Source organism: Taurulus bubalis (genome assembly GCF_910589615.1).
Source record: "Taurulus bubalis genome assembly, chromosome: 1".
Taxonomy (NCBI): Eukaryota; Metazoa; Chordata; class Actinopteri; order Perciformes; family Cottidae; genus Taurulus; species Taurulus bubalis.
Genome location: NC_136589.1, coordinates 11,779,598 through 11,795,698, shown reverse-complemented (window position 1 = coordinate 11,795,698; position 16,101 = coordinate 11,779,598). Strand labels below are relative to the sequence as shown.

The 16,101-nt window shown below is 39.4% G+C and overlaps 1 protein-coding gene across 1 annotated transcript in view; it reads left to right on the top strand.

Annotated features, from left to right (window-relative positions):
* Positions 1-5,480: 5,480 nt before the first annotated feature.
* dctn1b (dynactin 1b) overlaps positions 5,481-16,101 on the top strand; it is a gene marked incomplete at its 5' end in the record, with an annotated part of 33,700 nt that continues 23,079 nt past the window's right edge. The window contains 3 exons of the mRNA XM_079229372.1: positions 5,481-5,513; positions 10,195-10,449; positions 12,059-12,157. Of these exons, the coding sequence (XP_079085498.1) occupies positions 5,481-5,513; positions 10,195-10,449; positions 12,059-12,157 (387 nt within the window). The remainder of the gene's footprint in view (positions 5,514-10,194; positions 10,450-12,058; positions 12,158-16,101) is intronic.

Below are 16,101 nucleotides of genomic sequence, written 5' to 3'. Positions count from 1 at the left end.
TAGATGGTTGTGAATCTGTGAACACTAAAGTGCTTGAGATATTTGGGAAGTTGCAGGTCTGATTTTAGGATTTTAATGCTTTAATAGCATACTGCACATTCTTTTCATATCAGCAAAAAAAGACTAAGAAGAAAAGGCTGTGCTGCTCTCAACTTTGAGGTTTTGCAGTACACTTAATGCACAGAGGTATAAAAGTATTGTCCCCTGACATATTTGATAAGCGTGTATTATTTCTACTTCACCTTTTCATCTAAAAATACCCATTCTTTCAGTTTCCCCTTTTCTGCTAAGGAGCTATGATATATCTCCAGAACAATCTCACCAGTTGTCAGATATGTTCATTACCAGGAATAGGAATGTGCTCGGGTGAACTGTTTTCCAGGTGCTCACTCTGAAACAAAGCCCTACAGCTTTAATTTTTTTTCACCACATTTGTTCTGCTGGAGGTCGAAAAGAGAGTCTGGCACCTGTTCAGCCAAACAGGAAGAACAAGTCTCTGCTTTATGCGAGCCGGAGGAAGGTTGTGGCCACAGGGGGCGAGGATCCTGCCGGGAACTGAACCACTTTTTGATGGGTTCGGGCAATACTGAAGTTTTGCCCCGGGCTTTGTTTTGCATCCAGGATGCTACACAGTTCCTGACTGATGCTCACACGTTGGGAAGTTGTCAGATTGTTTTATTTTTGTTTCATATCAAATTTGTGATTTAAATCAGGATTCAAGGAACATCCGCTTTTGGATTCATGGTCCCAAGGATAAATATGTCTGCCAGGTTAGAAAGTGAACACAGACACAAAATAATAAAATACAGAGAATGTATAGAAATATGTAGAACAATTGCTAAAAAAAACACACACACAGACAAACTTGCATAGAAGAAATGTGGATGCACAAGCAATGTAGGTGAATTATTTTTTCATTACCACAGTTGATTTTTTTTTTTTTGTTTATTCTCAAATTGTTTTGTCTTTTACTTTTCCATGTTTTGTTTTTTATGGAGAAATATATAAATGTGTACATTTTCCATGTCAATTTCCCTTGTCTTCCTCAGTATTATTATTAATATTTTTTTATGGATTTTTTTTTAAACATAATATATCAAAAGTTAATTCAACATTAGTACTTGTTTAGCTTACAGTTTAAACGCATGAAAAAAGAGAAACATGACACTTTTCAGTGGTATTATGTACAAAATTATCTATTAAATCATTATTCACACTACATTATCCATCTGTGTTAAAACCTTGTCAGCTTTCTTAACAGTGAATTCAGTATTTATCTTATTACACTTTAAACAATATATCAGCGGTCTGCTCTGTCTGTGTGAAGCGGGCCTCGTCAGGCAGCAGCTCGGACACCTCAGGACGGATGTGTCCGGTCAGACCTCCAAGGATGGATGTAGCCGGTCGGGGGACGAAGCTGAGCCGTTAGCCGGATTTTAGGACACAAACGGGTACGATTCAACACTCTCATGTCATCAATGATCAATGGGCGATGAATCCAAAACGCACACACACCTGTTTAGAAATGTAACACGTGTGTGTGTGTCTTGTTAATTTACTCGATATTTTTTTGGATTTGAGAAAGCCAGGCGAAGCTAACGGCTCCTCTTGCTAGCAGCTGGCCAGGGAGTGTCCCAACTGACACCTGACAGCGACTAACATGCGCCATAAAAGGGAGGATTTTATACACCAGTCACAGCCGTCAAAACACACAATTTGCACATTTAAACTGCTCAATAAGGGAGATTATTACGCATTTATTACACATTTAATGATTAATTCTAGTCAATTATTTTGGCTGTGTGGCTCCCGATGGGCAGCTCTAATTGGGATAATTATGGCTTTATTCTCGTTTGGATTAGTAAAACTACAATCCAGATTGTTTTCCCTCTTTTCTCATCCAATTATGGTTAATCTGTCGGGAGAGAATGGGCACGTGGGGTTGCAGCCACACCCGTGCTGTGAATTACTATAATTGCCACCAGACATAACCGGCAGATTATTGGTATTATTTAACAGCTAGATTATTTGGTGGATTATAAATTGCTAATAAAGTAAAATAAATGACTGAAACATCATTAATGTGGTGAGTGAGGCATTAGGTTATCTATATAGCTGTAGTCTCACTAGATGGCACCAGATTACAGATTCAGCTCTTTTAGGCATTTTTATTTACATTTTGTCAGGATTTGTTTTGTTAACCATTGTGTTAAAGTTGAGCACTTTCATTATAATTTGATACACATTGGCATGAAGTCTATGAATAAACTGGCTCCGTCCTTGTTTTTCTATGGATGACCTATTTTTTTTTTTGTTGAGACCAGACTGAATATCATTAGCATGCATGTAGTGGAAAGGAAGCTCAGCATATCAGTCACAGAGCTATTTATTATATTATATTCTTATATTGTCAATTCATCTACAAATAAATGTGTCGGCTAATTAATCATAGAAAAAAAGACAACCCATGTGATATCTTCAAATTGCTTTTGTGACTGACAAACAATTAATTACCCAGATATATTTAATTTACAATAATCTAGAATATAATTATAAAAAAACAGCAAACCTTCCCATTTGAGTGAATGTTTAGTGACTGAAAATTTTTAATATTCAAGAAATATTTTTTAATTATTTTGTTTTATATAATTTATTGCTAACAAAATGCTACATGTATTTTATGTGGGCTACATAGTTATAGTCTCCTGCCTTTTACATATTAGAGCTGAAACCATAAATCAATCAATTAGTTGATTGAAAGCAAAATGAATCTGCAACAATTTAGATAATCGTTTAATTTTTTTAAGATAAAATGCAAAGAAAATGTCATTCCAGCTACCCAAATAAGTAAATATTTGTTATTTTCTTTAAGCGTAATCTTGATAAACTTAATATCTTTCAGTTTTAAACAAAACAAGTCTTTTGTCATCTTGGGCTCTGTGAATTGTAATGGGCATTTTATTTACTACTAAACTATAATCATATGTTCATTAAGAAAATAATGTTAACAGTCATTAGTTGCAGCCCTACTTAGTTTGTGAACAAATAAAACATAAAGGTTGTGCCGTAATTTAGAGAGAAAAGGAACTGATTATTATTTGATTATCACAAACTAGTTATACTTTCACCTTTTTATTAAAACATAACCACCACATACAATCAGGCAGCGCAAAGTCACACTGATGTAAAGACGATCACTTCTGGTGTTTTAATGTGGAATAGATGTCTTTAGTGATATTGATTTAATCAACAGTTTGAACCATTTATCAGGAAAAATGATATGCTGATTACTACTATCTAAATAGTTAGTTTTCTGACAGTAAGTCATATTACGAAAACAATCTGAAGACGTCACTTTGAGATCTGGAAGCTAACATTGAGTATTATCATTAATTTTCATATCAATTGAACAAATTACTAACCATTGACTTCATTAAAAGAAGAAAAAAACCGAATCAAATAAAAAAGTTATTTGCAGCCCTAAATTAAACTCTGTTTTGGAATTCTTTACCTTGACGACACACTGATGATACCTTGATGACGTAGCAGTTTGCATATCAGCCCATGATTCAGCTTCCAGGACGTAGACGTGCTCACTGCGCATCTTTACCTTGTTTGGAGGCGTTAATGTGTCGCTCCTGGACCTGCAGACCGGCGGAGGTGCAGTGTGGTCGTGATGCGTCACCTCTGTTCCTGCAGCCTTCCTGTGTTTCGGTCTAAAAAAAGGCTCCCAGCAGCAGACGGTGTTTGACTGAGCTGGTAACGCCTCTTTCTCTGCTATTGTCCCCCTTTTTCTTTTAAGGAGGCAGTTCTTAGATTTTTTTTTGGCGGTCTGCTGGTTGTCTCCTTATTATCAAGGGAGATAAAGGCTCCCCCTTTCTCCTCTACCTCCCACAAATCCCCAACACCCGTCTTTCGGTGCTGCCTTCATCATTTGCATAAAAGGGTGCAAAGAGACTGCATGTGCATTTAAACAAAAATAAATAAATCTCTAAACATCCTCAACTGTGTATAACTCCAGCATCTGGAATATTGAGCTTCCAAACTTTATATTTCATTTTGGGAGTTTTATTTACAGGCCCTGAAGCCCCAAACATACTGCCTCAATCAGGACTTCCCTGGTGTAGGTTTAGTGCTAATGCTGAGCCGACAGGCAGTACATGTTGTTGTCCTGCTCCATGTTTGGCTGCTGAAGCTTTATGAGTGTTGCATTATTCGGTAAAAGAAATAAATCCCACCCTGAAGGCTGAGTTCCACTTTGTTCTGATGCTGAAATGCATACTCTTACAACATCTCTTATCAGCCTCTAAGCTGAAAGCTTTTACACATAAACCCTGCAGCGTTTGCTTTTATTTAGAAAAAAAAGATGACAACACAGAAATAGAAGGGAATGAGAGTTTAAAAAAAAAGCCCCAGCCATGCAGTTAGCTGATAAAAGCTGATAAAGGAGAGTTAATCCTCGCTCTGTGACGGGGCCACGGCACCAGGCAGGGCCCTAATGCAATCCGCTGGCTTTTGCTTAGTGTGCTGCATTACAGAGCATCACCTGGGCCTTTTGTGTTCAACCACAATGAAACAGCATTGAGTCGAACTGGTCCTCCCTCCCCGGTTGGAAAATGCTTTCATGCCGGCCTGCGTTTTTGTTTCCTCTTCTGGCAGAAGAAACAAAGTGAAATTTTTCCTGTAGAAATTTGACAGTAATCTGCCTCGCAATGATACATCTGAGCTCTTTAATAATATCCCATTGCTGCATTGATGGTCTTAAAGGCGTTGTTTTTATTGACTGATTCATCATTCATAACTGAAGTGATTAATATGGCATTTTGGGCTTTACTTATTTGTCTTATCAGGACTTTAAATGCTTTTTGATTGAGCATTCCTGCGACTCCAAACCTCTGCATCATGCCAAATGTATGCACGGGCATACTTTGAGGACTTGCGATGGGAATAATGACTGTCAAGTTTATTTTGAGAAGCTTTTAAGAGGTGTATTTGCAGGCTTTAGGACCCAGTTCCTCAGTCTGGGCCTAAACCACACTCCCTCCTGCAGAAGCCAGTGCAGACACTAGCACAGTGCAGTGCTGCCGCTCAGCTGATGCACTCACAGCAGACCGAGCTTTGATGTTTTTCCCACCCCCTTCTTTGCTCTGCCGCTTTCCTCCGCTCCATTCATCAGGGCGGAGGTGGATCGTCCACCGTCTGCCCCTCAGAAACTTTCTGACGGAGCCTAAAAGCTCCCCGCCAGCTTTTCCTCTGGCGGCAGCAGCAGCTGAGAGGAGGGACGGGGACTTTGGAGAGCCGAGGCTGTGCTGGATCAGGAGAGGGATGGTGTGATTCTATTAAGAGAGGAAGAGAGACTCTCCGGCAGCATCATCTAACCCCCCACACTCCTCTCCTAGACCCCCTTCTGTCTGGCCGACGCTCTCCCCAATAACACTCCTGCAGTCCAGACAGGCGGTCTGGGGGGTTGGTCTGGAAACATGTCACAAACTAGGAGGAACACGTACACACGGGTGAGTGTGTAGAAGGTGTTTATCTATCCTAGTAAGGTGAATGAAGGGGCCGGACTGTGCTGTTTAAGTTGGTCCTCATCGTTGCGCCATTGTTTCTGTTATGTCTGCTCAATTTGTTTCACTCTGTCATCGGCTCCGTGTCGTTTCCTACTTTGAATGGTGGGGTTTCTAATCCATTCCACCGCTGCATTCCTCTGTCTGAATTGTCGCCTCTTTGTTCGGCTCAGATGCCCCTCCGGATTCAACGTAGCCGCTGTGATGTTAAGATTCAGACCTCTGTGACGGCTCCGCTCTCTAAAGTAGGAGTTGATACGTGACAGTAGGACCACAGGGCTTTTTGTTATCATGAGAAACTGGACACACAATCCGTGAGCACCCTAGGACGTCCTGTTTGCCATCCGTCTCTGAGTCAGGCAGCTTTCCTGTCACCGGGAGGGATGACATCAGCGCTCCTACTGTACCTTTCTCGTTTCTTTATTCAGATCACACACAAAAAAAACTCCTCACATATCAAGAAGAGATGCTTACTTTGTAATTCAGCCTGCACAGCATGAGGACGATCTATTAAAATCGTGTGCATGACAGCGTTTCAGTCGTTTCCTTTCTTTTCTTCGAGAAAACAAAGCCATACCTTCTGATACCAACGCCGGGTGTTACAGTACTGCAAATGAGGCGGTGTCACTGTTTTTTTAATCTTCTTTTAATCCTTAACGTCAACATGAGCTTGCGTGCTTTAAGAGTAGAATGTCACTAAATAATTCAGCACGTCCTCCTCGGGTCGTCTCTTCCTTCAGCACATGGCAAACAGGTCGGAGCAACAATGACTGAACAACCCCGAAGGCTTCGTTACGGACTGTTGGCTGGAGCAAAGCGGCCCATTCAAAACTCTTTTGTTTGAGTTGTTTTGTGACTTTGAAGATGACAGAATTCATAAACCCCCAAGGATGTTTGACTGCAGATTGTTGTCAGGTGCATGTGAGTTTCACCGAAGCACCGTAAACCAAAGATTCATGCCTCCGTTTTGAATCTGGAGGGATGTTGCTGCACAGAACCAGCTCAAAAGTCTTCTTCCATATTGGTCATGAATTATGAGCTAGGTTAATTAGGCTTCAAGTGATCATGGGAGTTCAGGATTTGTATAACTGCTGCTGCTGAAAAGTGATGTTCATAAAAGAACAGCATCTGTAAAGTGATGTCTGGTTGTATATGTCAGCACTAAAAGTGGAGCAGAACCAGAAGAAGACATGGTCATTTCTTCGCTTCTTGATTTTTTTCATTCAGTTGCAATGGCAAAAGAAAAGTGGGTACATTTAAGATATCTTGGTAGAGAAAGAAACTGATATTGTAGCTATGAGTTATGCCAGATAGCCAGTTCAGTCTAATACAAGATAAGATACTTCTTTATTATTTGAGGTAGTTTGCATTGTCGAGCTGAGAAAAGAAACAAGTGACGATTTCGGTGTTGATGTTGATATTTGGTAAATCTGTTGTTCAGCGGCTGTGGTTGAGAAATGTAAATCGTTCAAAATGCCCCATAAGAAGTGACACCATGTTAAAGCTTATGTTTATAGAGCACCAAAGCAAAACACCCTCTATCTGACCACATTCCAACCTATACACACTTAGATTAAATATCCTCAACTTGTGCAATATGGCTGGCTGACTATTAACTGGCCTGCAGGTTTAACCACCACAAATTACAGTTTGATGTATTTTTTTTACCTCGTCTCCTTTCCAGTTCATAATGGCCAACCCCTTTGCATTGCTCTCTGTGTCACTGCTGTTTGCACTGCTGGTCTAGGGAAGGACAAAGATATATGATCCCTCACTGGCTTCCCCCTAACTTTTCAACAGTGCCAGTTGTATTTGTTGCAACACATGACCAAGCAGAAGTCCAATTGGTAGCTTTGTGTAAGGATGGGCTATAATTATTGTTTATTGTGTCCATGAATTAGCTTATTGCAGATATATATTAGTGTAAATAGTGCCCAATAAGTAGTAAGAAATTGAAGCGGAGCAATGTAAAGTGATGGAAGAAATAATAGTAATTCCACAAAGAAATACTCTCACAAGTAAAAGTCCTGAATAAACAATCTTCAACTTTTAACTGGTTATGAAACGTAATATCTCAATGTAATATTGATGCCTCTATATGACCTACCAGAACCAGGACTGAGCGGGCAGACTGTCAGAGCAGTAAACAGAGAATCTGGTGCTCGAAGACACTGCTTTTGTCAACATGAACTGACAAAATCAACACAAAATTAAAGTTCCTTGAAGGAGCTTTAAGTAGAAGTACATTAGTATTGTCATCAAAATATATTTAAAGTATCAAAATACAAAAATACTCCCCCATCCCCCTTATCAATACAATACAATGACATATATATATATATATATATATATATATATATATATATATAATGTCTTGTATTGATAATCTGAACATACAAACGCAACTGAAGTCCACTGTAAAATGCTCACAATATAAAGGTTCCGTATCAAAAGTACTTATTTTTATTATTAAACCAAATATTATTGCTATTTATATGATTTCCAGAATCGTAAAAAAATTAATTAGTTATTTGCTAATTAGTGATGACTAGATGATAATTTTTTTCCAAGTTAATACAAGTTATTCAAAGGTCAACAAAGGCCAAAAAGGTGTATTTATAAGTTGTCAACAAGTGAAGCAATGGAGACCTTAAGGAGGTCTTAAAGTAGAGTCCGAAATAGAAATGCTTGGATCATAAAACATGATCACAGAAACCTGCTGTGGAAGATTATAATATTTCATATTTTAGAAGACCTTCATGTTGCTGCTGTCCTTCTGTTTTGGTTCACTGTCCTTAACCTTCTGAAGGTAAACACAAAGGCAGTGTGTGTTTACATTAGCTCAAGGAGAGCCTGTTCTCTCGCAGAGTAATAATATCTGCTCCTCTCTGTTCTGCTGAGTCACCATCACTTCTAGGGCATCTCACTGTAAATTGGGTTATGCAGGCAGGATTATTTGATTACGAAATATTGCGGTCCATCTTGAAACGTTTTTTTTACTGTGTGATTTTGTTTGTTTCCCACACATCATCGTGTTGCCATGGATCTGTCACAAAAGCTGGAAAGCAAGAGCGGTGCTGATTTTAAGCGTGATTTTGACATTTAGAGAGTGCAACCGAGGAATAACTGTTTTTTGTTCAGTCTTTTTCCCTCAGAAGCTCGTCTCTGTGTGCTGACGTGGTCCTGTCAAAGATCCTTTTGATGGATCATAGCAGTCATACAGATAAATGTATGTTCTGGTTGTCTATGATGTATCCGATAAAGCAGTGATTGAACCTCTAGCCAGATCATGAAAGCTTTACCTTTTGCTTGAGGGTCATTTCCTCGTGGGGGTGATAATCACAACATGAAGGTGACGATGACTAATTTAACCCAAGCAAGCCTACGGTTATCAGATTGGGGTTAAATTGTGCTTTAGAGAGAAATTGAACGCCACAAGATGTTTGATAAGCTGTTAAAATGTACAGTATATACATTACGTAAACTTTCTGGCATCTGTTCTTGTAGAAGCCGGTATAGTTGAGCTGTTGAGCACAGCACACGTAACACCAGTAAATGCATAGACTGAGTCAGTCTGTAATGCATTTGGCCACATTAGCAATAAATGCATTTTCTTAAAAGAAGTTTTATAAATGCTAATGGTCTAGGGCAGCTTTTATCTTAATAGTAAATTGAAATGAAGATGGATTGTTAAGAATGCACTGGTTTGGGAAAAGAAGATGTGTACATAGTTGTGATAGGATGGCCCTCTAGTTTTCGGAATAACCCTCATATCCATCAAACCTTCTTTGGAGGTCATGTTAAATCCCATTTTTAATGTTTAGAGTCAAAGCAGAGATTATATAACAGACATGGACATCGAGACATCACACTGTTTTGTGGACTGAGGTTTTAAAGCCTTCAGCGTTTTGTCCGTCGCCATCTTTGATTTTGGACGTCTTCATCTGGGATTTTTTGCCACCAGTGACCATATTTGAACAGCGTAAGGACTCAGGAGTGATGTAGAGACACTGTATACTGTTCAGTTAGCCATCTGTCTATCACAAGGTAGCCTCCGCCCTAAAGCATACCCTGCTTTATGGTCTATTTTACTCTAAATGGGCCATCATTTACTAAGTAAACATCATTCTGTATTGAAGAAGACTTGAATCTAGTGACTGAGACTATAAACTCATGTTTACAATGTTTCCTTAGGTAATAAATCAAGAGAGACTTAACTTCTATACAATCAGACTCATTTTTGCAAACAGGGGAGTCGCCCCTTTATGGCCGTTAAAGAGAATGATAGTTTAAGGCACTTCTGCATTGGCTTCCCTGATCAGAACGAGCAGTTGTTGCCTGGGTCAGAGACCGTCCCAAAGGGTTACTACAGGCATGTAGTATTGTGCTTTAAAGTCGGGGGTCTTGTGGTCAAATTTGGTGCTGCTGGGGCCAGGATGACCCAAATTGAAATCCCTAGTATTCATCTGTCCGCAAAACCACGAGATCCTACACTTCCCAAAATGCAACTTGATAGTGTCTTTCGTTCCCTGTCTGGTAAACACCCACGACTTTCAAGCAGTGCCCCTTCTAACAGCACCAAGGCGAACATGTTTTCACAGTGTGTGTTTTCTTCGTCCCACCTCAGACCACCAGCAGCGGCAGCAGCAGCAGGATGAGCTCGGACGGGGGCGGGCGGCCCGTCAAAGTGGGCTCCCTGGTGGAGGTGATCGGGAAGGGGCAGCGCGGCACGGTGGCCTACATCGGCAACACTCTCTTCGCCTCCGGGAAATGGGTGGGAGTCATCCTGGACGAGGCCAAGGGCAAGAACGACGGCACCGTGCAGGGCAAGCGCTACTTCACCTGCGAGGAGAATCGTGGGATATTTGTGAGACAATCGCAGGTAACAAGAAAAATCATTTGCTGTACTTTTCTGTCATGTCTAGTTCTATAAATACAAAGCACCCAACCAGTACAACCCCCATCTATCTATTGTTTAGTTTTTTACTTGTTTGAGATTCTGTTTTTATTTTCATTTGACGCAGTGGGTTTGTGTGGGTGTTGATATTTTCCTCTGTTGTCTGCACGCCACCAGCTTTTTTTCTACTGCTTCAGGCTGTGTGTTTGGTTCTTTTGGGATGTGAAACGGCTTTATTTTTTACTCTCAGACAAAATACTGCAAAATACCCCTGCATATGCATTACAATAGGTTATCTATGGTGGCCTGGAAGAGACAATACATCCCAAGGGAAAGAAAGGATACGATTGAGATTTTGTTTTGTTTCATTTCATCGGGATTTAATGAGCTCCTGTAACTTTCTCATGTGAAAACAAAAACTCAGAGAGCATGGTCAGCAGAGTTAAAGGTTAATTTGCTGTTTTTCATTGTAAACCAACCAAAAGTTATTTTTACAATGTTTGTATCCTTGAGGTCCAGCATGTAGAATGCATTTGCTTCTTCATACAACATTTGCAAAAACCATTTTCAAATCCTGCATTGTTTACATCCAGCAGTCTTCTTCTTCCCTCTCTCTACTGGTACAGTGCAGCATTTTCTTGGGTGCATTTTACCACCTGTGGTATAATGTGCAGACATTGACAGCAGTGAGACCTTGTGTGTGTGTGCACAAGACAAACAACACGGGGCAAAAACTGCTACTAGAGGTCTAAATCTTCACAGGGCGCCTTTTAAACTTTACATTTAAAATAGTTTTCTTCTGTGAGGTTTGGTTATACAATTTTTTGCTTGATGAATGCCACTTGTAGATGTATGTTTGTAAGGTTTGACCACCCGCATAACCGACATCCCGCAAAAAGCTTCCCACGTTTCATTCATAAAAATGTCTGAAGTAAAAAAAAAAAATGTAATCAATCATTTTAAATCAGAGGATGAAAACAGAACTAATGTAATGGCGTCAGTATGAAACAAAGCTGTAGATGCTGTGTCCCCACAGCGCTGAGACAGAGAGTAGGAATGGTTTGACATGAAGTTTGATACAAAACGTGTCTCTCTAAAATAAAGCAGCCCTTAAATAACACTAAATAACACCTGTTACGGACAAGGACTCGAAAAATACATTCCATCACAAGTGATGTTGCATCGTTGGAGCATGAGAATAGTCCCACTAACTAACCAATAAATTGTGCAAGTTCTCTTGCCAAAATTCTCACGGCAAAAAATGTGGCTAAGTGGTTAGCATGCCTGTCTTTCAATCAGAGGGTTGATGGTTCGCGCCCCGGCCCTGGCTCCGCTAGTCCATGTCGTTGTGTTCTTAACCCCTAATTGCTCACCGTTGCTGTGTCTATGGTGTATAGAGAGCAAACATGTAAGTCGCTGTGGATAAAAGCGTCAGCTAAATGAAATCTAATGTAATGATTCTGATAATCGAATGAACATCACAACTTTCTATTTTTTGGGGTTCCCCTTTAACGTTGGTCAGCTCTGACAGTTGTAGCAGTAAAAGTCACTGGAGGACTTAACTAACTGTCTCACTGCTTTCCGTCTGTCTCAGATCCAGCTGGTGGACGACGGGGCCGACACAACGTCTCCAGAGACGCCGGAGCCCGGCACCGGCAAGGTTCCCAAACGAGGTAAGGACACACACATCCAGGTGGTTCTGTCCATGGTCGTCATTCACCAATAGTTTTCAGTATTCTGATGGTAAACAAGTTTAAGACTTGGGAAACATTTTGCACACGGAGTAAACTTTTTCTCTTTCTGCATCTTAAGAGTAGCATTAATGTTTATTTGTCATCACCAAATCGTACATGTATCAGTGTGTAAGTGCCCTTAAGCAAGGCAGTGTAACCCCACCTGCTCTCCCACTATAGCTCACACTGGGTTCTGCTAAAGGACTGAAATATAAATGTGCTTCAGTAAATATCTCATTTCAGGGTCTGGTTTCATATTGAGTGTCGATGAGTCATCATCTCTCCACAAGGTTGTGGGTGTGAATCCCTCTGCATGCGCCGCTGGTCTGTTGAAGCTCTGTAGATATTCTGTTTGTGTCTAACTAAACTGCAGGTTTAACAACAACACGTCGTCTTTCTACCTGCTGACAGCAAACATCTTCTTTTTACCCCCGTCAGAGTACACAGGAGTTTTTCTTTATTTTTAGACTAAGAGATGAGAGACAAAACAATCATAGAAATCAGGCACCAGATTTAAACTGTTTTGGGTACAACAGCTAGATAATAACAACATAATTCACTTTCAACAGGTCAAGTCTCAGCAATCATGAGAAATTAATGTAATACCAGTTGATATAACAATCTCCCCACAGTGGCCATTTATAGTTCTGGAGCTTTTGATATTAAGAAGAAGAAGAAGAAAGTATCCTTTATTAATCCCTTTGGGGAAATTATTCTCTGCATTTAAACCATCCTTAGTGATTAAGGAGGCATCATCATCTGCTGAAGAATATTGTGCAATAATAATAATATATTTTTAACTTTCAAAACAAAGTTAGTGTTTTACAGTAAAAACAAATAAGTAAAACAATTAAAATACAAGATAGGAAAATAATAAAATGTTTTTAATATTATTGTGTAAATTTGTATTTTGATGCTTTTTTCCTTGAAACTTTCATGCCATTAAAGCCACATTTAATTTAATTAAAAAACAAATGCGTTGCTGCTGTTTCCAAGTTCAAGAATTAACTTTCAATCTCATTCAGCTAAAGTTTGTAACGATTAAATTGTATGTTTGAAATACTTGATAACGTTAAGTATAAGAACTCTCACTGTATATAAAATCCCCTATTTTCTACCTGATCAATGTTAAGAGAGTAACAGTGACTTACTCTAACTTTGCTTGTTCAAGTCTTTATTAATGAACATGAGCGCAAGTGACGCTTTCTCGTGCTGCTCAATCAATCAATTTCATCATTTGCATTATTAGAGAGAACAACATGCACAAGGTAAATATTCCACAACGTTCACAATTCGTTCCTAGTTTATCAAACAGATTCATCTCGTTGTGCTGCAGCAGTCTTTGAGATTCAGACTTGTGCCGGGCTGATTCAGAAATCTAACGAGGTGCGACCTCGTTAAATGCAACCTCGTTAGATTGACTATGTGACACTTTCTCACTTGGATTTCTGTTGGCAAAAGATCAAACATAAAAAAATAACAACATGGGAAACACGTTGACATTGTTCCACCTTTCAGTCCTGTTTATGGATTTATTTGCAGCTCTGTTCAGATGTCGTTATTTTGAGTTTTGTATAATGTCCATTCTTTCCATTTTTCTTCCAGTTTAGCTTCTTGTAGGCTTTAAAATATTTATCAGTTTTTTCTATTAAGAAGATTTCTTTAACGATTATCAGCTGTTGATCTTTTGTCTATTTTCCTAACTTCTCCCAGTTCCTTGTATTGGTTCTTCTACTTACCGCAAACTGTAATTTAACTGAATATATCTAGTTTTTTTTTAAGTATTTTAAGCACCATTCATTAAAACACATTATTTTCTGCTCAAGCAGGTTTTTCCACATCTGACTATGACTGTGAAAGTATCCGTGTTGAGCATGTGGTGAACAGACAATAAGTCATGTTGACATTAATCTGTTTGCACCAGGATCTTTGTGGGACTTTACACCTTGTTCAAGATAATAAACACTGATGATTATATTGATTTACGTTTCTCTTTTTTAATCTCCTCAGAGATCCTGGAGACGCCCAAATCCACTAAACTGGTGAGTCAGATAACGATAAGTTCCCCTGCAGGAAATCAGGAACGAAACACACACACACTCACACTCACACACACACACACACACACACACACACACACACACACACACACACACTCACACTCACACTCACACTCACACACACACACACACACACACACTCTCTCTGTTATCGAGAGTAAACCCTGTGTGTTGCTGATGAATGAAATAATGCCACACCTGCTCTGCTGTTTCAGCCTTTACCAGAGAAATTCTTTCTTTTTCCCAGGTTGTTTGAAGTGAACGTGTTGGAAGATGCTTCATAGCTCTTTAATTAGTATATTTATTTTACTCAACAGTATGTTTTAATTCACTCTAAATTAAAGTGCATTACATGTGCAGTAGTTGTTGACACTGAAGTAGAGACACACTGACAATCTGCAATGTAGAAGTAGTCATTTACAGTAAAAAGGAGTAATACAAATATTATAAACCATGCGATTAACTCTTCTTTTATATATGCCTGTAAAAGGATGGAGAAGAATCTCCGTTCATTAATTGAAATACTGATTTTAAAATAAAATTTGATAAGAAATAACATTTTTAGATAATCTTAAATAATCTTAGACAAACTGTGTCAAAGCAAATCAGAGCTGAAGGTTCTGTTTTCATATCTGACCAGCAGAGGGCGACATCTTCCTATAAATACACTCGCTGTGTGTTGTGATGCACAGACAGATTATTTATTTAGTGAGAGTCGTTACTTTACACAAAATGAATATTTGTGTCTATTTATGCTGAGTCAGCTGCAGCTGGCATTTTTCTCAGTAGAGTGGTTTGACTCAACCCTGAACTGCATCGCGTTAAAGCAAAAGATGAATAATAATATTATTATAATTAATGGTTAATCGTATTTTCAGTCCTCTCTTGATTTAAATCTGTCAAACAATAATAATTCTGCTCTCCTGGAATCAGTCCAGGTTTTATTGAATTGAGGATTAAATGTCAACCTGCTCATAATTTTACAGTTGATATGTTATTCTATTCTAATATTTATATGGATATAAACACATTATTTATTATTCTGACCCAAATTGTTATTGTGAAGAGCTCTTGGTTCACATTATTGTTAGTTTATTCTGTGAAAAAACACAACAGTACCTAAGACTAATTGAACACAATATTCATGCAATGAAGGCATCATAATCTATTTCATATTATTGAATTCTACAATAATACATCAGACGTGTTTGACACGTTTTAGTAATATTTTTGTACGTGCAGTTTGTCAAAAAGAAAATGAACTGAATGAAGAAATGTGTGTGAAAGTGGATGAAGATATGTACTGTATATTTGATTAAGGTCTTTGATCCGCCATCGAGGAGCAGCGACTCCCCTCAGTCCCTGTCACCCCCAGCATGCCTCTGAAAAACTCTTGACCTTTAACCTCCACCCTTCCTCCCACCCTTCCTTCCTCACTTCCTTCCCTTCTTTCCTTCGACCACGCAGCGAGGAGTGAAGCCCAAAAAGGTGTTGCATGTTTCTCTAACCTCGGTACAGTGGTGATGTTATGGTGATGACTGTAGTAACCGTGGCTCTGAACGGCCTCGCTGCTGCATGGCACCCGGGCCTCGCCGCTCATTTTTTACACATGATCCCTCGCAGTTCACCACACTGCCCATCCGTAGTCTTGTTGCCGAACAGCTTTATGTTTATGTGAGAGCGAAAGTGAGCGAGTGAAAGGAGCAAGAGGTGTCACCTGACCTCTCCTCACCGTGCGCTCCCCTCTGGTCTGTTTGGTTCAGCTCTGTGGCTCTTGGTGTGTGTGTTTGTTTGTCTGCACGCTGAAGTCATCTCGGCATCCGTTCATCCAGGAAAACAATTGA